General features: G+C 45.0%; 1 protein-coding gene across 2 annotated transcripts in view; it reads left to right on the top strand.

The window, feature by feature from the left end:
- Positions 1-17,646: 17,646 nt before the first annotated feature.
- Positions 17,647-22,865, top strand: part of SLCO3A1 (solute carrier organic anion transporter family member 3A1) — a 152,716-nt gene continuing 147,497 nt past the window's right edge. Inside the window, exon 1 of one of the 2 annotated variants that reach the window (XM_055815314.1) lies at positions 17,647-18,794. Coding sequence is in view for 1 of the 2 variants with exons in the window: in XM_055815307.1 (XP_055671282.1) it covers positions 19,602-19,778 (177 nt within the window). In the remaining variant the exon portion in view is untranslated. Of the gene's footprint in view, positions 18,795-19,177; positions 19,779-22,865 lie in introns of those variants that run through there. The other variant, XM_055815307.1, reaches the window with a different exon arrangement.

Raw genomic sequence — 22,865 nt, forward strand, 5'->3', positions numbered from 1 at the left:
CTCGATTTGGCTTGCTGCGAGTGAGAGCACTGTGCCAACACCCTTTCCTTTCAACCTTGTGTACTAAAACTACAAGAAACAAATTTATGTCAAAAAGCACTGACGGAGAGCTGACCCCAGTTAATGTTTGTGAAACGCCGTGAAGATGCAGAACACTTCAGAAACGCTGCTGGTTCCGGACGGCAATCGGAACTGGTGGGGGATACACATGCAGCATGCCTGTGCTGCTCGGGGAGGAGGGAGCCTCTGCTTGGGCTACACATGAGACAGCAAGTGCTGCTGGAGGTACGGAGAATTGCAGAGCTCCAGAGCAGCGTGGTTAGGCATTTGGGAGAGCAGAATTGCTGTCAGCACCCACTTCAGATCTGAATGCATGTATTACAGCTACGAGGCTAACACTTTCTCTTTTCTGCTAACTTTGGTTCATTGCAGCGCACATCCTCCCCCTCTCCTTCCTGAGCATCTGCTGAGGTCACATCTTCTCCTCTGCTCCCCCAACCCCCACACTTCAGGGATGAGCACCCATTGCTGCTTGCACATACAGCGCCCAGCACGCACCGAGCCCTTCCTCTGGGACTGGGTTACACAGCATTGCTGTCCTGGAGTGGGGCTTACACTGGGGGCAGCGACACTGCCCATTTTGGCACCGAAAGAGACCTAAAGGAGAGCCCACACTGTGCGTGCAGAGCAGGTTAAGCGGTGCCCGCACAGTAAGGCCAGTTCAGGAACCCGTAGCCCTGCGCCGGTACGGCTTGGGGAGGGACAGGCTGTTGGCCCAGGTGCTGCAGCATGCGCCCGTGGCTTGGCTGCCACTGGGCCCATCCCAGTATCTCCACAAGGGAACGGAGACGTGGAATCACAAACTTCCCACAGTTGCTGGGCTACATTGTATTTTCTCTTCCAAATTCAGGATGAAGGGACAAGAATTAAATGAGAGCCAGGAGGCACTGCACGTCTGACAGAACACCTAATTATCAGTACTTTTTCTCTGATACAATTTCTGGCCCATTGGAGGTTGGGACCCCAGCCTTTCCCTGCTGCCTCATTTCAGATGCCTTGTACATGCCATTAAAACTCCTCCCACCACCTGCTTTGGCACCCATGCTACAGTTCTGCTCTGTTGGTGTAGGTACCTGAGCTCTAGTTCAGCAATAACAGAGGGGTTTCTGTCCTGCATGTCATTGCCTGGCTTTTATTTGTCATGGTCCATATGTATGAGTACAGACAGGGTCAGATAGTTGGCATGTTAGTGAATTCTGCTTTAAGAGCAAAAATTCAAAGAAAGCAGGTAAAAACTCTTAACCAGAAAAGCCTCACTAAATTAGATCTACATTAAATCCTTCTTGGTCCTTCCTAAGAGCTAAGCAGCCCTTACTGAAGCTTTTCTTTTCCAGTTTAACTCTTAAGATGTCTTACACATTGTCTACCCAGGGAATATCTACTAATAAGGTCTGAGCACACTTGCAATTTCTTTTAAAGCTAACTAACACTAACCTATCCCTAAAGGGTTGCTTTTGCTTCAGGTCTCCCTCTTAATTACTATAACTTTGCTCATACTGTTTGCTTACGTATTACTGGCCTGTCTTCCAGCTTGACGCCTTCTTTCCAGATGTGGCAGGTTCTGGGATCTAGGGCAGTGGAGATCATCCCTGAGAGAGGGGGAGAAGAGAAACAGAAAGGAATAGTCAAACAAGTCAGCAAATTTCTCCATTCAGTCTGTCAGCCCTTAAATTTCCGAAAGAAGAGAATAAAAAAGAAGACAAAACAGTATTGAAACCTAAAGATTTGGTGGCTACAGGGAAGGGTCCAGCTGAGGTATTTTCAGCAAGAAAACTTCCCTAAAAAACAGCAATTCAGGTGGACTAAGACAATACAATTCAGCTGACTTAGGCTAACAGAGTAGGCTGGAAAAAGTGAGGGGAGCAGTTTTTATGTCCTAACTTTCATGTTCACATTTTTAAAACAGAATATCTCACTGCAGGCATGCCAGTTGCAGGGGTATGTTTTCAAACTGAAAAGATTTGCCTCTTCATGCTGAGACAGGAATTTTTACTGAAAAATTGACCTAGAACTGATTTTTTAAAAGGGGGAGAAGTTTATAGTGGTAAATAATCCAAAGCTGAAGAAAACTATTTTTTCGAAATATCCATTTTCACTTGCCCTAAACTGATTTTCTCCAATGCTCTTATTTTCTATTTCTGCCATTAAATCCAAAAGTCAGGTTTTTACTGTGCCTCAGCACTCAAGGTCACGCCATTCTGACTCCTCAGCACTCCAAGGGCCTTTGCAGGAATTAAGTGCATCTCACAAAGGACAAACTTCTAGGGTGAAGGTTTAATTTGGTTTTGCACTGTGTGACTGTGAGTGGATGAAAACACAAAGAACTTCCTCATGCCTCTGTATCAGTGCTGCTAATCGGAGCTCTAAGTAAATGAACTGATTCGCTCGGCAACAGGTGGGAAATGAACTGAAGCAACCCTCCACCCACCAAATGTCCAGCCAAAAGGAACTTAGCCAGCTAGGAAATAAGGAAAACCGTGATGTCCTGCTGGCCCCGGCCAGCCACATGCTCTTAGCCTCCCCAGGTAGGAAAGCAATGCCATGAAACTTCAGATCAGCAGGGACTCTGTGGCACCACGCTTTTGCTAAAAGAGCTCTACAGTGAACACGAGGGTGTTTCTGGGTTTAGACAAAAGGATTGGTCACGGCTTTCTGGCGTAGCATATTCAATTTATCATTTGTTGAACATTTACAGAGCTGCAGTGAGCTACTTCAGCAACCTGAATATCCCACAGCCTTTCCTTTTCCCTGCTTCTGGGGAATCCTTCAGGTGTCCTTCCATACTGGACCTGTCCAGCGGTAGGCCCACAATTTCTCTTCCTGGATCACACCAAAAGATCCCCAGAGCCTATACTCTGCTGTCAGCTCCGCAGTCCCACGCGTAGGCAAGGGGACTCCCTGAGGCACTCCTTCCTAACAATGAGGAGGGACAGCATCACTTCCTCGTAACGTCAGTCTGAAGCAGGTAAACACTTCTTTTTTAATACAATAGGTGAACTGGGTTGAGTTGGTCGTCTCGGGGGTGCGTGCAGAGCGGGCTGTCCTGCTGCACAGAATGCGTGGCGCTGTGCAGAGCAGAGAAGCAGAGGGGTGACTCCCGAAGCAGCACAGCCACATCAGTGTGTGCCATATCCCAGCCCACCTCAGGAACCAGCTCAGCCAGCGCTTCCCTGGGGATCCCCACCGGTGCACCACTGTCTGGTGCACGCATTCCCTTAGAGAATGAGCAGCACAGCACTGCCCAAATTTCCAGATATCTTTTAGTCGTCTTTGTCAGCTAAACTGTACTTCTGTCCTGGGAATAGCCCAGTGATGCAGAGCTTCTGCTGATGAGGTAGGATTAGAAGGACTTTATATAAGGCCTGTTTGATTAAGTGGCTATTATCAAGTAAAAACTTGGTGCTTCCCATTAAGTACTCTCAAACGCGTGTCCTCACTTTACTTATTCACTGCTCGCATTATGCTTCGGAAGAGGCAGCCTGGCCTTTTTGCCTCACCCCGGCCCCTTTGCCAACACTGTTAGGATGCTCTGTCTTACTGAGCGCTACTGTACGAAACTGTACGCCCTGATGGAGCCTTGCCTTAAAGGTGTTTCTCTAAAATCACCACATCACCCTGTAGTTTACCATGCAAATTAGCCCAGCCCCTGTGAACTTTCTGCTCCCTACGAAATCCTTCAGTGCCTCTCTCCCAAGGCAGCTCTCTCCTTGCAGCAGATCAAAGGCTGTACCGCACACAAAAGACTAAAACAATAGCACTCTCACCTTTTGTCTTTGTTTCTATTACTGTGCCAGTGCAGTTTGATTTGCTGCCTTTTGCAGCATCTGTGCTCAGGCTTCAGTGATTTCCCATAATAGGCCAATATACTTTTCGTGATCCATTTCAATTTATACGCACACCCTGCTTTAATCCTTCTGTCCAGATCAGTTATTTCATACTTTTGTACATCAAATTGCATTCACCATCTGTTGGCCCAGTTGCCCTACATAAGTCAAACCCTCTGAAGGTATAATTGCAATATTGTTCATTATTTGCTTGCTCCCTTTCCTCCCGATATACATAATGATGGCAAAATTGGAGAAATAATTTAAATCTAATTTAAATTCCCTGCAGGTTTTTTACACTGTGCTGATCAAAATAGTAGCTAGGGTCTTCAACAGAAGAAGCCATCCATCTCAGAAGAGCCTCAATGCCCTCAGATAGCTATCTGTGAAAATGAGTGAATTTTTGTAGGACTGGAGCATGGTGTACCAGCATTAACTAGGCTGACGGCAAATGCTATCAGCGCATCAGCATGCTGTTAAATCATTGCACAGAAGAATTCCAATCTGGTTAATCGGGATCTGATTTTATACCGCCACTTCCATAAAATAAATATACCCAAAACATTATTTTCATCTTGTCTTATCTATTCGGATCTCTCTTTCAGCCAAAGCTTGTTGTTCTAGCACTGTGCACCATACATCACGCTCGGGCAATTTTTCAAACATCTACAGAGAAAGCTTGTAAGCACCAACCCTCTTCCCCAGGGATAACTATTCCTTGAGCTTTGATTTAATTTTTCCTACAGTCAGGAGGCCACCCACAGATCTCCAGTTCTGCCTGACATGCTTCATTTCTGCCTCAGCATTAATAGCAAGGGCAGGGGGGGAAATAAGTCTCTGGTAAGACTCATAGGTTACTCCAGGCCTGGGTTTGCATTTACCTTTAGGACTTACGGTGGGGAGGAAACTGCCGCAGAGCCATGGGGAAGTACCGCTGACGAACATCAGAGGCACAGCTCCAGTGCAATACATTGCACCAGCGCACACCTCCTGGAGGAGCAACTGCGGTGGAGATAAATAAGACATGTAATTTCTTGTCAGGCTGTTGCATTTCCCACCACTCATTTTAACAATTACACTCTGTGACTTTTTTTATTAAACAACTGAAAAGAATAGATTCTTGTAACCTAGGAAGAAAAATTGCCTGGAGAAATGAAACATACCTAGACTTAATTTTCTCTTGCGCTTTCTGAGGTGTGTGCAATGAATATGTTTTCAGTACAGCAGCCAATGGCAAGCCCTGTGGTTTTGGCACATCTTTGCCACACTCACCTTTTCAGCAACCAATTTCCTTACAACCAAACCCAGGGGGAATAAAAGGGCCCATCCAAGCTGTGGCTTTGATTTTTGCTGTTAAAAGAGAAGGAAGAACTTTTTCCGCCTGAAGTCAGTGGAATCACTGCCATAGATTACAACAGGAATCATTAAGTCCCATAATTATTTCATATGCAGCTTTCTCAACATCTTATTTTTAAAGCAATTAATAAAAGAAGTGATTGCCCTTTAGTGAGCAATGTCCCAACCTGAACTGTAATCAGCGTTTCTTCCAAGTGCTTCTTTTCCCTGATATCTGTACCAGTTAGATGTTTCTTCTATAGAAAGGTTACACAAACACAATTGTATTTCTTATTATTAACCATTTTTCAGACAAGGGCAAGTTTTAAGAGCCTGTCTGGACTTAAATCTTCAGTATTGGAGTTGTTCTTATAAGGAAGAGGCTGCCTTTAAGACTGACCTGGAAAATATAAATTTAAGGAGCACACATGCTAAATGCTTCAGCACTTGTCTTTGCTTTCAAGACCAGAAGGTTGTACATAAAACACACTCCACTACTCCTGACTACAACTTCAATGCTTTTTTAAACAGCGATGCCTCTGAACTCAAGATCAACCTGTTGTAAACAGATAATAAGATCAATCTGAAATCCTATTTGTTTGCTCAACTGAGGCACCTTTGAAACCAAAATAAAATGTACAAGAAAAAAATCGAACTGTCTTTGAACACCAAATAGAGAAAGATACAGCTGAAAAATAGATACTGATAGCAGACATCAACCTGCCCTCTATAAACACCCATGTTTCATTTCAATTCAACAAGATGTAACGTGGCATCACAGTGACAGAGATTATAGAAATTGCCAGTGACAGATTTCTCTGTTTTGGTGCTGAGCACATGTTAAAAATAGGGAAGATTGGGACGGGAAGAAGGACAGGGGAATAAAGCCTTTTGTTCCACACAACGTGCAAGTCATTAAAAATGCATCTGGCTATACCTGGAATATTTCTCTTGTGAGGGATAGAAATACAATCCCCTTGAAACAGCTACAACAGTTTTGTTGGGGGTATTTTTTCCAGGCAGAGCAACCTGAATCTTCCCCAGTACAGCTGTTTCTGCTGGATTCGGTGCCCAGCCAGAGCAGGTCCCTCATGGCAGGGGCAGGATGGCTCAAGACCACCAAGGAGGTGACTGCTGCTCCATAAATTGAGTACACTGATATACCCAAAGAACAACTTGCAGGAGTAAGTACTCAGTGTTGCCACTGCTACCGAGTTTCAGGGTGATTTTTTTAAGGCAACATCTAGGTTATGAACATGAAAATATGGTACTCCAGACTCTCAGCCATCTGAACGTGGCCAATGGTGAATGCTCATTTCTAACATTTCTCACCAGGGTTAGTATTGATTTCATTTCTCACACTACACTAGTCACTTGACCAAGCTGCAATCCAATGTTTAATGTGTTAGTCACACTGGCTTGTGGGGACTTGTGGTCTGTAGTCTATCACATGGTGACCTTTATGACTGGCAGTCTTAATCAGGATAGAAAAGGCTGATACAGAGGTATTCGCATCATTATTTTTCTAGCAGTAGGCAATGACAGTTGAAGGAGTAGTGACGTATGAGTGGAGTGGCATTTACTGTCCCCTGTGGACAAATGTAGTGATTTGTTGTACAGTTTAATTTTCTTTTAAAGACAACAAAACTTTGGCTGGATAGGCAGCTGAGAGGTGGCAAATGCTCTGTTTTAGGTGAAGGAGTACTCAGAATAGAAACATCACGACTGAAATTCCTCACATTAACTGCTCGTACAGCTTTTCCCAGCATCCTCATTCCCCTCCAAAAGCACTGAACAGAGCGTCTGTACCTCAGAATGAGGGATGAGCCAGTGACATCCTGAAGTCTTGTACGAGCTTCACGTTTGTTAAGCTCAACGTGGAAGATGCTCAAATACTCTAGTAGCACATAGACATTAAAAATGACCAAGAGAGTCCAGCCCACAGGGAGTCTGCAATACAAGACACTGACCTATGAGCTGGAAGGTCTCTGCTCCCACGAGGAGCTCTAATAGCACAAACAGTATTTTAAATCGAGACCAGTCTCACCCCTCAATGTCCTCCCCACCCCCTGTAAGACATAAATGAAAGTGATCAGTATTTCTTCATTCTAATTTTGCCATTTGATAGCTTTCCTTGTAGTTTTTGAACTCTTTCCACATTCCAAACTGTCCTTCCTTTCTATAACCATTATCACCTGTCCAAAACATTTTCCAATTATTACATGAGCTGTACCAACATCTCCCAGATGAGTAAGAAGCTGTGATTTACGGCGAGATTCTCCCCACTGTGAAGGGTTAACCTGAACCTTACATGCTACTCAAGCTCCCAGGCTGACCCCGAGTGAAAATTAATAGCTTGTATCTGTTTAATATTCCTTGCCAGTACATTCTCAAATCATTTAATCTGTATTTAAATGGATCAGTGGTTTTCATCTTCAGTGTTTCCTCATTCCTCTTTTGGTTTTTTACTAATCCTTTGCTGTTTGCAGGTGTTTTTAAAATCATAGAAGAAAGCCCTTTTGTTCATTGCTTTTATTTTTATTTCATAAGATTCTGATAAAGTTGGAGGTAAAGGAGGTGCACCACATTGACGGATCTGTGTTGTCTCGCTCAAATTAAAAAAGTGGACCACATCTATATGTTTTATGAGCTACATAACAGATATGGCAGCGTCATCATTTGCAGCTAATCAAAACATTCCAGCTGGGCACAGATTTCCTAAACACATGTATCGGTATTATTTGTCATGCAGGTCATTAATTTAAAACTGATGCATCTGTTACAGTCATTGGTGCTCAAGATGGAAAAGATCCATAGGGAGGCTTTCAGCTTTCCATTTAGTGCTAAAGCAGAACTGAACTCTATCAGATGTATTATTATTGTCATTATTATTTAATATCCTCCTCTGCCTCCCCTGCGTGCTAGCCACTTAACAGAAAACACAAGTACAGACCTCGTCTCAGATTGCTTGCCATCTGAGTGATGGACTAGATGTCCAAGTTACAATAAAACACATTTCACAAGGAGAATGGCCAGGATCTTCCTGGCGTGGCTCTGCGGGTGCTCAGGAAAGGCAGGCCAGCTCACTGGTGGACATGGAGGGATCTGGAGTTTGTTTTTTCTGTTGAATTGTACAGCTGTGAGGTTTTTAAGAAGGCCGTGCTGGTGATTGAATTCAAGGGGTGTATTTGAGCACCGATACTTTATCAGCATGGACACCAAAGCGCGCTAGAAAGAAAGAAGTTTAATGCAATATATTGCAGCTGCTAAACAACAGAAAGAAGATAGACCAAGCAAACCACTGCTGTAATTTCTCTCTTTTGGACTGGGTTCAGATGCTCTGCAAGCATTGGGCAGTATCTAAGCCTTGCATGCCCTCAGGCTTATATTAGTCATGCTTCCAAGCTCAGGAACTTCTTTATTTCAGCAGCGCTCATGACATCTCCAGCTTGAAGTCTGTCCTTGTGCTGTTTCTACAGGACTCACATGCCTGACTTTAAAAAAAAAATAAGCCTGGAAGCCCAGGCTGGGACCTCCATATCTTTAGGAAAGCACTTTCTTCATCATGCTTTGCAGGTTACAGAACTGCAGAGATAACCGAGTTTCCAATAAACTCCTATTTATGTTAACCTTGGGCAAAGGCAGGGGACATTCTTTGTGCTTCCAGGTGACCCCTGGAGCCCAGTGATGGTCACATTCATCACCCAGCTGTGCTTTCCTCAGAAAAACCATATTTTGAACTTGTTCCGATCTTAATGAGTCATCTGTGAACTATCAAATATTTCACATTCTATATGGAGCCGCTGACACCATCAGCTGGGGTGACTGGAAACATCGTAAATAATCTTCTCAGTTTAATGAGTTGCCACACGAGGAAAGGTTTGTCTACCAGGTAATGAGTCACAGCGTCACTTTGTTGTAGATCAGCTGAGACACTTGATTTACCGTGAGGGCTACCTGTATTAAAACTAATCAGAGGCTATCAAGGAAACCCAAACAGATCCAACCCACCACAATTTAATCTCCCCACAAATAAAATCTACCCATAAATCAGGGTAAGCATGTAAATGTGCCCCTCTAATGCTTCTATTAGGAAAGCTAAAACCACTAAAAGCTCGGTAGGATGTGAACACCATGGTAATGTCGGCAGTGTTAGACTAATTCATAAAATGCAAGGAGCTGTAAGATACATTCTGCCCTTACAGCTGACTAATTAGTCAAGATAGAGAAAGCAATTTGACAAAAATGTTCATGTTTCAGTTTCCATTTTGAAACTTAAAATGGACATATTTTTACATTTTTATTGAACTTCCCAGATAAACACAGAGAAAAAGATAGATAAAAGGAATTAAAATCTTCATCATAGCTTTTATTTACTGAAAGAAGAATTCTGATGGAAAATCAAGTAAACAAACTATACTGCTTTTAGTAGAAAATTATAGAAAAAGCTGAGTTTCACTCAAATACTTGTATTTATTATGGGGAAAGCATCACTCTTACTAAAAACCCACAGTAAGGAAAATATGATAGAATTACTTTGATCAGATCCAGTAAAGAGCTATTCTGAAGCAAACAACAGCATTAGTTCATTGATGGGCTGTTCAGCTTGGTCAAGAAAAGGCATGTTGATACAACTGAATGACTGCACTGAGTATCACCCTCTGGAACGATCATATCATGCAAACCATGTCCAGGTGCTAAATGAATATCCATGTAGAGGAGAATGGAGACTCAGCCTTTGTGCTTGGGAGAGTGGTACTTCTAGATCAGTCTACAAAGGATCATTTCAGCACTGCTGTAATTTATGTAAGTCAACAAAGTTGAATATTATCAAAGCCAAAAATTTTTTTAAAGACCTTGATTCTCAACCCCTTAGCAGATCTAGAACTTCAGTGCTCTGTTCCAGAATTGCATTTTTTCTTTGATGCTGACAGAGGAAAGAATCAAGATCCTTCTCCTTGTCAAAAGATTAATGATATATGTCCACATGGAGGAAGCTATGCAAGAAAGTTTTGTATAAGTACAATGGTTGTCTTAAGATGTTGTGCTCCATTTTGCTTCAATCTGATGTGCACAGACTATTAATAATAGTGAATTATTGCATTTAGGACAAAAATTCAAGGAAATAAGTTATAACAAAATCTGCATTCAAAGCCATCTCTCAGCTTTCACATACTGGTCATAAATCACTAAATAGACATTTATGATTGATTTACAAGGAAATTTTTGTATTACTATAGATATATAAAAATAACAGTCGCCTTCTGAACAACTGTCCTTCATCCTAATTATGCAGCCAAACTTATCCTTGGCAATTGATAGTTAGGATGTTAGCAAAAAAAGAGAATTTTAAAGTCAGAAAGGAAGCAAAGGCATAGGTGCAAGGGTTGGTACTGGATGATACTACAGGTGGTTGTTGATATTCGCTTTATCTCCTGGGCAGATCAGAAGAAGAAATTACATCGCAGGACAATACAAGAGCTGGAGCAGGCAATGGGACATAGTTCCCATCCTTGTGGTGACAATGCTGCTTGTGGTGCCTTTATGGCACTGAATCCCACTGAGGTCCAGGGTAAATCTCTGAAAACAGTGTCCTAATGTCATTTCTTTTTGTTTGGTTAGAGGCTGTCTATAACTCTTTTGTGTAAGTGCGTATGGTCTCCTCTGGGAAAATGAACAATTTCAGTGGGGGAGTGAATCCCACCTCTTGATGTTCTGTTACATGTGTAAGAAGATGGGACATGTTTTTTAATCTCGAAGGGAAGGCAATTCAAATGAGTATGGAGAGATCAGTTATCTTTTAATCCATTTGAACTAGCCATCCCATTCTGTGCTGTGAGATAACGATTAACATCCAAACCTTCACTGCTGCACCTTTGCGGGTGGCTTGCTGGCAACTCTTCACACTGTAAAAATGCAGGAGGTAGAAACCGTGGCTCTTCCCCAATGAAAAATAACTGCTGAGGGCTCACCTGCAGGTCACTCTGCCTAAACAGGAAACATTCATGTGAGAGCTTTCAGGGTATTTCCTGTAACCCAATTATTTCTTTTGTAAAAAGCAATGACAAATGCAGCAGGTATCTAACTTTGTTAAGAAGCCTGTCAGGCTTTTCCTCTCCTTGTTGCTGCTCTTCATTTTGTTCCATTATCTCCATGATCATTAAGCACTCTAGAATTAGCATCAGATGAGGCTGTATTTGAGAACCATCAAGACAACAAGCTCACCAATCTCCTCTAATAACACCTTCCTCTCCCACATCCTGCTTTTTCTGGGGGGGGACATGGGAAAGTTGTTCTGGTACAGCCACCAAAAATGCAGGCTGTGTTAGCTTTACAGTAAGTAAATGAACTGAGCATTTTTTCGCTGGTGGCCTTGCTTATTTCAAGGTCAAGAAGAACAACTCTTTGCTGCCCTACTGAGGCACTATCAAATGACTTGTTTTTATTCTTCGACCTTCCATTGCATTGCTCTGGTTCCGTATTGGAGGTCAGTCCAAGAGTAAGTGAATTCTCTTTATCTTCCACTGACTTATCTAAGTTCTACCGAGGTCAACAACTCCTCTGTCCCCTGCATTCCTCTGTCCCCTGCATTCCTCTGTCCTGCGTTTTTATCATTACTTCAGAGATACTAGACTCCTTCATACCAAACATTGTAAGGATCCTTCACAAGAGGAAGTTCCTGCCTCTAAGACTTTAAGGACGAAAAAGATGGAGCAAGACTCAGGTGCTCTTAGGATACAGCTTGCCTACAGATCCACGGGAAATCTGCAGCAAGGTCTTAGCCAATCTATTGCAGTGACTTCAGCAAAGGCACCCCTCACACTTGATTTAAGTGTTTATACCAGATAACCGTTGCCTTAAACATCAGTTAGTATACTCAAGCATTATTTATTACAAAAGGGGTTTAGAGACATTTCAGTTTCACGTGCTTGCACAGAGTAATGTAGGGATCCTGTTAATTCTAAAAGCTGAACCAATAATACATAGTAAGGGTTAATCAGTGTTCTCCAGAATAAAGTTATATAAGAATCCAGCTCCTTTCTTGGGGCTCCTGCTTGCTTCCCTCAGCCATTGTGCAAACCTTTTGAGGACCAAAGGCTGTCAAGAATGCTGAAAGTCAATTATTACAGGCTCTTACAGTAGAGTTCAAGGCAGAAGAAAAACATTTAATTTTGGCAAAAATGCTCACTATATACTCATAGTGCTGCTGGTTTCCAAAGGCACATTGTTGCTTATTAACATGAACCCAGCAGATGACTGTTCAACTCAGGGATATGGGTCCAGTCAAAAAAGTTGTGACTGACCTTACGGGTACCTGAAGGCATTGGTATAGCTAAGGTGACAAGAGGGTGTTCTTTTACATCAAGCTAGCTCAACTGAAATTACATAAGTATATAAGGTAACACCCAACAACACTCTTAGCTGCTGCTAAGAAGGAGCTATTGAATTGAACTGGCATCATGCATGAGTTGAAGGGGCAAGAGAATTCAGTTCTGGCCAAAAAAGAGGCAGTAAAAAGGTTGTTTATGGGAGCTTGTTTTGTTTCGAGAAGCTATTGCGCAACATCACAACACATCAATGCAGTTCCTCCCTTTTCTGTCTGTACTGGTCCTACTTTGTGCGTGCTTATTGTCTTGAACCTTTCATTGATAGCATAGGCCACTACTTTAATTGCCACCTGATCAGTATTTAGCTTCAAACCATCCCATGAACACCCTTACTTGTAGCTTGACAGAAGTAACATCCTCCACAGTGGCATCCGGCAGGTCTTTCATCTGCCACTACAATGCATGTTACAGAGCTTCTAGTACTACAAAATCACCACAAAATCACACAGGAAAGTCACTTCCATTGGGAAGATCCAGCTAATCCAGCAAAGCCCTAAACCAGCTTTTACTAGCTCAGAGATGTTAATAAAATCTGTTCTGCAAAGAGATACACCAGTAATTTCAATAAACTCAAGAATGAGTACCGTGAGACAGATACATGCTGCACATAACGTCTAGAGAAAAAAAATGTGACCGCGTTAAATAAAGCAAGTACAAATGGTAGATTGAAAGCATTCACGCAAAAGTACAAGATCCACAGAGGATATAGCCATGGACAGTAAATAAAAGGCTCCACCAACAGTCAGCCTGTGCACCCATGGCTAGATTTCAGCATGACATTGAGTATCTCTGTAAACAATTTCTTTATTGAGACAGCTTGACTTACAAGTATTGGGTCCGTCAAGTTATTATCTAGCAAGAAGTGTCAGGGCACAACTGCTCAGTGTCTGGCTGGAACTCCACTCACTTACAAAGTGCTTATAGCCCCCTTGATCCATAGCACTTTGCAAACTTTCATATAAAAGCTCTGCTGCCTTTTGCCATTAAAGGAAGTTACTTGCGAGGTGGAAGCACACGGAAAGAACCAAAGTGTGCCCAACTAACACAAGAAAACCAAAGTAGGGGGTCAGAATCAAATCCCAGGAATGAACTTCAGGCTGACCCGCTAAGACTAAGGCTCAGAGTTGGGCAGAAATGTCCACGTGTCACCGGCAACTGTGACTGTGTGAGAGCCTGGTGTGACTTCCTACACAAAAGATGGCACCATCACTCCTTGTACTACCCCACCACCTGGAAGATGAATTCTTACTGACTCCAGGGAACATTGCCTTCTGCTGCATCATCAGCCACGGATGAGTCTCGCCAAGAATATTTTCCAGAGTGTGACAGTGGCAGGAAAGCAGAACATTTGTACTAAGGTGTTCTTACCATGGGAGTATCTTAGTTGTTTCACAAATGCACATCAATTTGTAAAATAAAAACAGATGACATTCCCTTTTTTTCTTTTTTTGATTGACTAAATAGAATTATCTTCTAGAATTAGAGCTTCAAGGTCTCATCCTTACAATAAAGAAATTAAATATTTTCACTATATATTGACTTACAGTTCCGACAATCACTGCTTTAATGCTTTGATGCTGATTAACATTCAGGAAAGTGGTAGTCTGTTGTCCAGTAATTGGCTTTTCCTTTTCTGATTCTGCAAATTAACTTTCCTACTAAATGAGGCGTTAGGCTGATGTCAATATTTGCAGGTACTCCACGATTACACTGTGTTTGCTAAATCACATTGCTTCAATTCAAAAGTCATTCTGATTTCCATTTAGACCATGATCCTGCTGGGTGCTTAGTTCTCCTGTAAAAGTGCCACATGCCCTCGGGCCTCATGGAGTCAATGGCATTTGAGATTATTCAGCTGCCTTCAGATCTGAGTCTCATTTATTTGGGAAAACCATAATTAGAGGTTAGGAGCCAGGTTTATGCAATGTCTACATTAGAAGACAAGTCATCCAACTCTCACATTTCAGAATTTCCTCTCTTTTTTAAACCGTTTTCAGAGTGGGAGATTTCAAGGTGAACCTGCACCTTTTGTTAAACTAACGTCTCTTAATTTTCTGCAATTTTTAGCTGCAGTGAGGTGTTCTCCAGCCTTTCATCATCTGGGGGAAGAAGGAACAGCTATCTAATCAGCATGTCTGAAGGAAATGCCTTTTTAATGAGCCCAAGTCTCCAGCCGGACTCAAAATAGCAAGGCAGTAAAGTCAGAAGTGTTTATAGAAAGACATCGCATTAAAACCGTTAGCATTGCGGTATCTTGGAAATGACAGCTGCTGATACATCCACAAGCTATCCCAATTTCAACCCTCCTTACTGCTGTACACCCGTGGCAGATGTGCGCACTTCTACCCCTATCCTACACTGGTAGATGATCAAAATCCTTTCCTGTCACCTCCCTCCTGTACCAGTTGATCCATAGGGTTTTGCACCAGAAAATCACAAAACAGAATTTCACAGCCATCCCAAGGAAAAGCCTCTTGGCTAGAGTCCTGGGATTTCTTATTTATTTACGTGTTCTTCCTTGCTCTTTGAACATATCTGAAGTTATTCCTCATTTTCTTAATATGTAAGCCTTCCCTCAGACAAATGCACCAAGTAGGACCAGCCAGGGGTGCAGAGCTGGTGCCAGGGGGACATGATTTATGCTACATGCAAAGCCATTTTGGCAACACATGAGGTTTTCTTTCATCCAAATGGCTTAAAGCAAATGAAAACTGGCCTCAACACGGCTGCGCCATGCTGGAAAGAAACCCCAGTGGGTGTAGTCTGGGAGTGGTACCTGGCACAGCTGTGCCTTTTTTTTAACTTCACTGGCGTAATTTTGGATGGAGCAGAACATTATTTTCCAGCACCTAATGCAGTGCAGGTGAAAGCATCTTCTCTGCCAGATCAAGGGGCAGCAGCACAAGTGTCAACCTGGCAGACCAAAGCAAGTGTGCCCCGAAGGTGGCTCTCAAGATGATGTTCCTCAGTCACTCTGGCAATTACACCAGATTAATGGTGATTTGCAGCTCGGCTGGCACGCAGGGCCACAGGGCAGGAGAGAAACCCTAACGCTGTACTGCACCAACACCTGTCGTAAAACCATAGCCATGGGGAAGGGTGAGGATGCAGACACTTGGGCAAGTATCAAACTCTAATAGCTGCTCCTAACCTAGAGCATTGTAAAGGACAGCGATGAAATACACAGTCACCCTGCAGAAAATATCCAGAGCAGTTGTCATGAGAGCATAGTTATGGTTGCAGCACTTCTTTTGTGGTGTTTGTTCTTTTTAATATACACCACAGGACTGATGTGTCTCCTGTGAGATTATCACCTTCTCTTAGCACCTGTCCTTATTTTTCTCTGTTGCATCCTCAGCAAGAATAGGTACCCGGGGTGCCTACCGCTGCTTCAGTGCACATTAGCTCCCTGGACTGTAAAATATGTCCGGAAGGTTTGGGAATACAATTCCAATGGCAATTGTAGAGATGCCTAATGACACAAATCAGCTGTTTGCCTTGGCACATTTCATAGAAGAGGTTCCCACCAGCTCTGCTCAAGGAAAATTATCTTCCACTGTTCCTCCTCCTGTTACGAACACTGCTGATGGTTAAGCTTAGATTTTAAATTTACACTTTTGCCCCTTGAGGTGTAATGTATCAGTTGAGTGCCTCACTAAGGTCCTCATCCTTCACAGCTCTTCCTTGGTTCTTCTTCTGTGCTAGCCCTAAACCCCATATACCACAGCCACTGATTCTAGACACGGATGAAAAAACTTATGCCTGTCTAGTATCAAAACACATGACCGCACAGCTAATTTTCAGTAAGATTAATCACAAATAGGAGGAAAAAATTAAAGCAAAAATTGTTTTAGGATGGTGATAGATCAAGAGGACTCCAGCTGTTAATGTTACCCAAAGGTGAATGTCGACACAAGCCCACAGGTACTGAGCAAGGAGATGTCCAGCAGACAAGATGTAATAAAACTGTCTCAGGGAAGCCGACTCATTAAAAGATTGTAGTGTCCAACCTTATCTATGGCAGCACGTTGCCTCCCAGCTATGAATGTTCAAGTGTTTATAAAAATCTGACAAGGTATCTGCAAGAAATTTAATACAACTTATTTTGCGGGAAAAAAAAAAAACTTGTTAATGCTTGCTTCGGCTGGGGAAACAGTTGAGAATTGCATTGGCAAAACTGCTGAGCCCTAAGGAAAAGGGACTATTCTAGCTAGAAAGACTCTTTTTGTTCTAGGCTAATCATAATGCAAGAACATTAGTATTCCACACATTAGTAGTTAAAGTTCAGTCAATTTAGACCAAAAAAACTGTTTGGGTATAACAATAATTAACTATTAAATTCAACAGGTCACTTGTCCATCCCTGAAGCACTCGACTGAGATCTCTCAGGAATGTGGCATGTTCAGAGGTGGTAGAAAGCAAACTCAGGTCTACTAATGTACTCGGGTGGAGATCCAGGACCCCCATTATTTCTTTTAGCAGAGCAATCCAGGAAAGTGTTTCTAAAGGAAGTAGTGCAAGTGTACAACATAAAGAAGAGAAAAAAAATCCAGGCACTCTGTCTCTTCTGGACAGAAATTGAAGGGATAATTCTATTCTGCTGCAATAAACTAACCAAGCAGATGTTTCAGATAATTAGTATTAGAGTCAATTTTTTCTAGCAGCTGTTTTCCTTGTGACAGACAAGCAGTATATCTGCTTCCTCAGCCTGGACAAACTCTTCCAACAGGATGTCTAAGATGTGATCAAGACACGTGATTGCATTTGCATAATTTTTTTTTATATATATCCAAAAGCTTTAAAGCATCCGCTTGAATATTGATAACTGCAAAAGCACGTGCATAAGGTTACTTGGGTCTCCAGATACACACTTAGTGAGTTATATTTTCAGAGCTTTGCTACCTTTAGCACCTAAGCTAGAGCGGGCAAAAGCTGACTGGAAAGACCAGAATGTTTCCCAAATATTAATATTTTTCCTTTTTGCAGGGAATTTTAAGACTTCCCTTGCCATAATTCTATATGCTCAAGTATTTTAGGAGACACCACTCTATTTTCACCTGTTGAAAAGTCTGTTAGATTGTCCGTCCTGTTTACAGCGCACTACAGCATCCACCTGGAGCAAAGCATCTGTCTAGCCACGCTAATTGAATTAGTCTGCAAATCTACCCATCAAGAGACAGAGATCTTTCTAGCTTTCTAACTTCAGAATTTTATAGCAGAGGTCCCTAAATAAAAATGTTAGGAAGGAGATGACCACTTCTGTAGTCTGAAGAGATTTCAAGAAAATGAGCTTTTTGGGGTTTGTTTTGGTGGCAGAACCAGTTATTCCTGGATGGAAAACACACCTTACGAACGGGCAGAACTCTGTACAGGTGAACCAGTTTTTCATGACCTCATGCAAAAACCTTGGCATCTGAGGCCTCAGGTAGCTTCTAACGTGCATCTTGTGAGGTGCACAATGTCTGAAAGACTAATATGTATCTCATTAAAATTTAGACCACTCAGCTACAAGCACCAGGCTGTTCTCTGCACTAGTTGTGTGATAACGCTGCCTGAGGCCATCAGTGTTGGAGACTTCGTGCCTGGACTATTGACACCTGTTGATGTGGCCCAGACGGGCTGGAAAAGCTGTGGCAAGCCAAAGTTCAGCTGGGGAGGGAGCTGTTGGCAGCTGATGAGCAAAGGGCAACAGCTGAGCGTGCCAGGTCTCTCACATTCCTGTCCGGCAGTGGTCTGCCCTTCTGCTGGGGCAATGAGCACCATCTGGTCTTGGTAAAGAGTCATCAGCATGGGTGGAGGCTCTGCTCCAGATTAGTTTTCAGAGCTGTATGAGTGGCAGTCACATTTAAAAAGGCCCAAATAAAAAGCTCCCAAACAACGGTGGTATTTAAGAAGAACTCAGAAAAAGACCTGGGAGAGAAAAAAGGGGCTTATTTAAAACTAGTTCTCTTGTCTTTCTGGTGTGACTGGTGATGACTGGGCTGTGCCTTGAAAAATTAGTGTTCTCAAGTTTCATTTGCAGAGGTAGCATCCTTTGGAAGCCTCAACCGCCTGTGAAAGTGAAATTTACGAACCAAAGCAGAGTTGTTTTTGCAAAATGTAACCGGTGCTTCCTCCAAAAATGTTCCTGTCAAAGGCCATAGCCATCCCAGTAGGAACAGACAGAGCTTCACTGGAAGTTTCCTAGGTAAGGAGGGAGGCAGCAGCCCCCGGCGCGGGTCCAGCCGTGAGCCGGAGGAGCGCGGCAGGTCAGGTTTAGCGGTTACGCCGCCGAGGAACGCGATCTGTAACCGTAGAAGTGATGGTGAGCGGTTTTTACAAGCACTGTCTCTTGAAACTCGAACTCGAGGTGGGGGTGACAAGGAAAGGCACCGCCAGGAGGACACGTGGCCGGGGACACCGGCGCAGAGGCGCTCGCCCCGGGGCCAGCGGCACGGCCACGCACGACGCCCCCCACCCGCCGCCCCTTTGCTGCTCTATTTCTCGGAACATGCGGTTTTTCCAGGGGCGCCCTCGGCCCCGCAGAAAGGGGCGCCGGCCCGCCACCGGGGCGCCCGGGCGGGGGGGGGGGGCGCTGCCGGGGGGCGCCGTGCCCTCAGCCTGCCCCTGCCCCGGCTCCGCGGCGGGAGGCGCCGGCGCGGGGGGCAGCCGGGGGGTGCGGCGGCCCCCGGAGCCGCCCCGCGCGTATCCCGGGACGGGGCCGCCCCGCCCGCCGCGGAGCCTCCGCGGCGCCAGCCCCGCGCCTTCCCCCGCCCCTCGCCGGCGGGGGCGCGGATCCGGCCTGCGCGGGGCCGGCGGAGCGAGGGAGCGCGGCAGGGCGAGGGGAGGGGAGACGGGAGGAGGCGGCGGCGAGCGGCGGCGAGCTGGCCATGGCAGCAGCCCGCGGGCGGAGAGGCGGCCGCCGCGGGCTGCCGCTGTGATTGGCACCCCGGGGCGGAGGACGGCGCGGAGCAGCCGCGGGGCCCGCCATCCCGCGGCGGCGGGGCCCGGGAGGATGCCGGGGAAGCGGGGCTCGGCGGGCGGCGGCGGCGGCGGCAGCGAGCTCCCGGGGGCCGGCGCGGCGCGGCAGCGGAGGCGGCGGAGGAAGGTCTCCTGCTTCTCCAGCATCCAGCTCTTCCTGGTGTCCGAGTGCGCGCTGATGCTGGCCCAGGGCACGGTGGGCGCCTACCTGGTGAGTGCAGCCGGCCCGCGGTGCGGTGCCTGCCCAGCCCCGCGGGGGGCTGAGCCGCTGCCGGGCGGGGGGCGCCGCGCCCGGGGATGCGCGGCAGAAGTGGAGGGGAAGTTTCCTCGCAGCCGGGGCAGCCCCCCCCTCCCCCCTTCCTCCGGTGGGTTTCCAGCAGCCCAGCGTTTCGCGGCTGAAATGACTCAGCAGCTCCGGGGGTGCCCTCCTGCCGCCCCCCGCCCGGGTAACTTCAGCCGCCGGCCCCCCGCGCCCCGCCGGGTGGGCTCATCGCTGCCGCTCGCATCCGAGCTGGCCGCTAACTCGGATCAAACGCCAGCCCTCTCGGTTTGCGCTCAGTGAGTACCAAGATAATCTAGGGAGGCGTTTGCATCATGCCTCCCGCGTCCCTAATTTTCCTTGCCCTCCTCAAGTGATTCGGCCGTGTTAAGCCCAGCGGCCCCGTAAGCCCTGGTGCTGGGTAGGGAACGGTCGGAAGAAGGCTTTGCACTGAATCTGCACAGGGAGCTTGGTGTCAGAGGCAGAACTGTAGTAGAAGAGTTGGAAAGATGTCCATACGGCTGGGCTTGTGCCTTTCAGTATATGCCGAGAGGCAGCCTGTGCAAATGAAGTGTTCTTCTTCCAGCAGATGCAAGTGTGTAGTTGATTTAAATTTCTCAAAATAGCTTGCCGGATTTGAGAATTATAGTTTCCATGGAAAAGAAATGTATTCATAATCTCTGAGGCTTTTTCAGGCCATACACGTAACATACAGCAAGTGTAACATCTCGGCGTTTGGTACTTGTGTTCGGTATTTAGTGCTGCTCCTCTCTCACATGCTCAAACTACTTATGCAGATTTGTACTGAATGTGATCTGTAATTTTTAAGGTATGTGGCATGGTTAGTATTCCCTATTAATATAACATGGAAATTAGCAGTTACCTCCATATAATAAAACATGTAAGTTTAGTTTGAAACATATTTGTAATTCCAAAGGAAACTACATCACATCTGTTGAGATAAATTCAGCAGCGCTGTACCCTGGGAATATATAGGTGGGGATCACTTAATTTGTAGGAGCCAGATGGGGACATGCCTCTTCTATGTGAGTAACACCTTAGTAAGTAAATAACGTTGTTTCCTATGAGCTACTTGCAAAATGAGCTGTCAGCGTGAATGAGTGGGGGTAAACCTCTGTCAAAGTAATGGCCAAGGAAGAGCCTGCTGAGTTGGTGTCGCCTGGTGGGCACCGGTATGCTGGAAATGTATAGATCTGGCTAGAGGTGTGTGTACTGGCACGCTTCGCTACAGTGTCTGAGCGTAGGATCAGCAGTAATAGTCTCTAGTGTGGCATTTTCCTCAAACTCCTCTGCACTGCTCTCTCCTTGCCAGTTTAGCATTTCTTTCCTGTTTTTCCCCAGCTCCCGTGGTGTGCTCTGTACCGGAGTAGCACACTAGCTCCTTTGGAGAGTTTCACGCATCCCAGCCCCACTGGCTGGAAAACAGGGCTGCGGTCCCTATTCTGAGTCCTGCCTTCCTCCTCAGAGGGGTTAATTCAGCTGGGGTGCAGCTTTCTCCCTCCCCTGCCCTTCTCCAGGACCGTATTCTGACCAGCATGGCACTGTGCCCCATGGCCAGGCAGATCCACAACCAGTAAGAGACAACTGGTCAGTGAGGGTAAGAAAAAAAGAAAACTAAACTCAAAACAATCCTCAGCATGCATAAGCAGTGGCCCAGCTGCACTGGGCAAGTGTTCCTCCGTTCCCTGTATAATTTATCTGCCATCATTGTAAATGCCACGCAGCTCTTCATACAACGAGCAGATGCAAATGTGGAATTATCTTTGGAGGGTAAATGTGTGCTTAAAGCGAATGTGGATGAGTGCTGTGCTTACAGGTGTCATGGGGGAGCGAGAGCTGGAGCAGGAAAGATGCTCGATGGAAAGCGTGGAGGACCTAATAGGTTTTGCAGACTGAGTGTCCTGTGGGGCCAAGTGCTGAGCTCAGGTGCTGTGTTGGGGTGAGATCAGTGGAGGCACTGCAGAGTTGCCCAGGTGTGACTGCAAGTGGATGTTCATTTACTCAGGCTCTTGGGATGCACAGGAGCTGTTGGGCTCGGCGGTGGTGTGCCGGGCTGCTTCCCGAGGGACAAATTAGCGGGCGAGACAAAGCAGAGAGCAAACAGGCAGGCAGACAAATAGGGAGATGCTGCGGAGGACAGCCACAGTGTGTAGTTCTGGGCAGTTGAATAAACTACTAATTTTAGCCTGTCAGCAGTGAGCAAGTACTGTATTCATACTTCTGCTTTGCTTGGCCACATGTGTGACTTTCCCTAGTTATTTGTAACTCAGGAAGAGAAACCTTTTTTTGCCTTATACGGCGACAAGTTGGTTTCCTCGGTTTTTGTCTGCCATGCACAGGGAGACCATGAGGGCAAAAACTCAGCTTGTTAAGAAAACAAGGCAGGGGCTTGGCTTCTTAGGAGTGATTGAAGAGCTCGGTTTTGATGGGGCTTGGCTTTCATGTCAGTACATTCAGAAGTGGATACTATTATTTCTTTTTAGAGATGTAAAAACTTCTTTTTTCCATGTTCACTGTACAATAAACGAGCAGCGCCCACTTGAATATATGTACAAAGTATACATTCATTCATTATGTGGTTTTGAAGCAAAGCTCATTCACTTTTATTTGTTCATAAAACATTGTGCTTGCCAACAGGGCTTTATAAATAATAAATGCTGATAAAAATCTATAAAGTCCAATTCTTTTCCCACAGAACTCAGCAGTGGAAATACCCCAGGATGCCAACAGTGGATGTCTATAGTTAATTAGGACGATGTCTCTGAGGTTCTTGTGTGAAGTTTTAGGGAGTGTTTGATCAATGTCACATTCCAAAATATTTGTCAGTTACTGTGCTTGCTGTTCGCAAAATGCACGTGTTCCAAAATGACTTGGTGCCATATCCTGCATAGTTTATGCAAATGCAAGCCTGCGCTGCTGCCTTAATTTCTGGGGCTGCTGAATACACCCTATTATTTGCATATTCTTGCAAGGTTTTGTGTATGCATTTATTGGTTTCATCTAATTACTACTGCGTGC

This window comes from Falco peregrinus, chromosome 1, assembly GCF_023634155.1.
Source record: "Falco peregrinus isolate bFalPer1 chromosome 1, bFalPer1.pri, whole genome shotgun sequence".
In the NCBI taxonomy this organism is placed as follows: domain Eukaryota; kingdom Metazoa; phylum Chordata; class Aves; order Falconiformes; family Falconidae; genus Falco; species Falco peregrinus.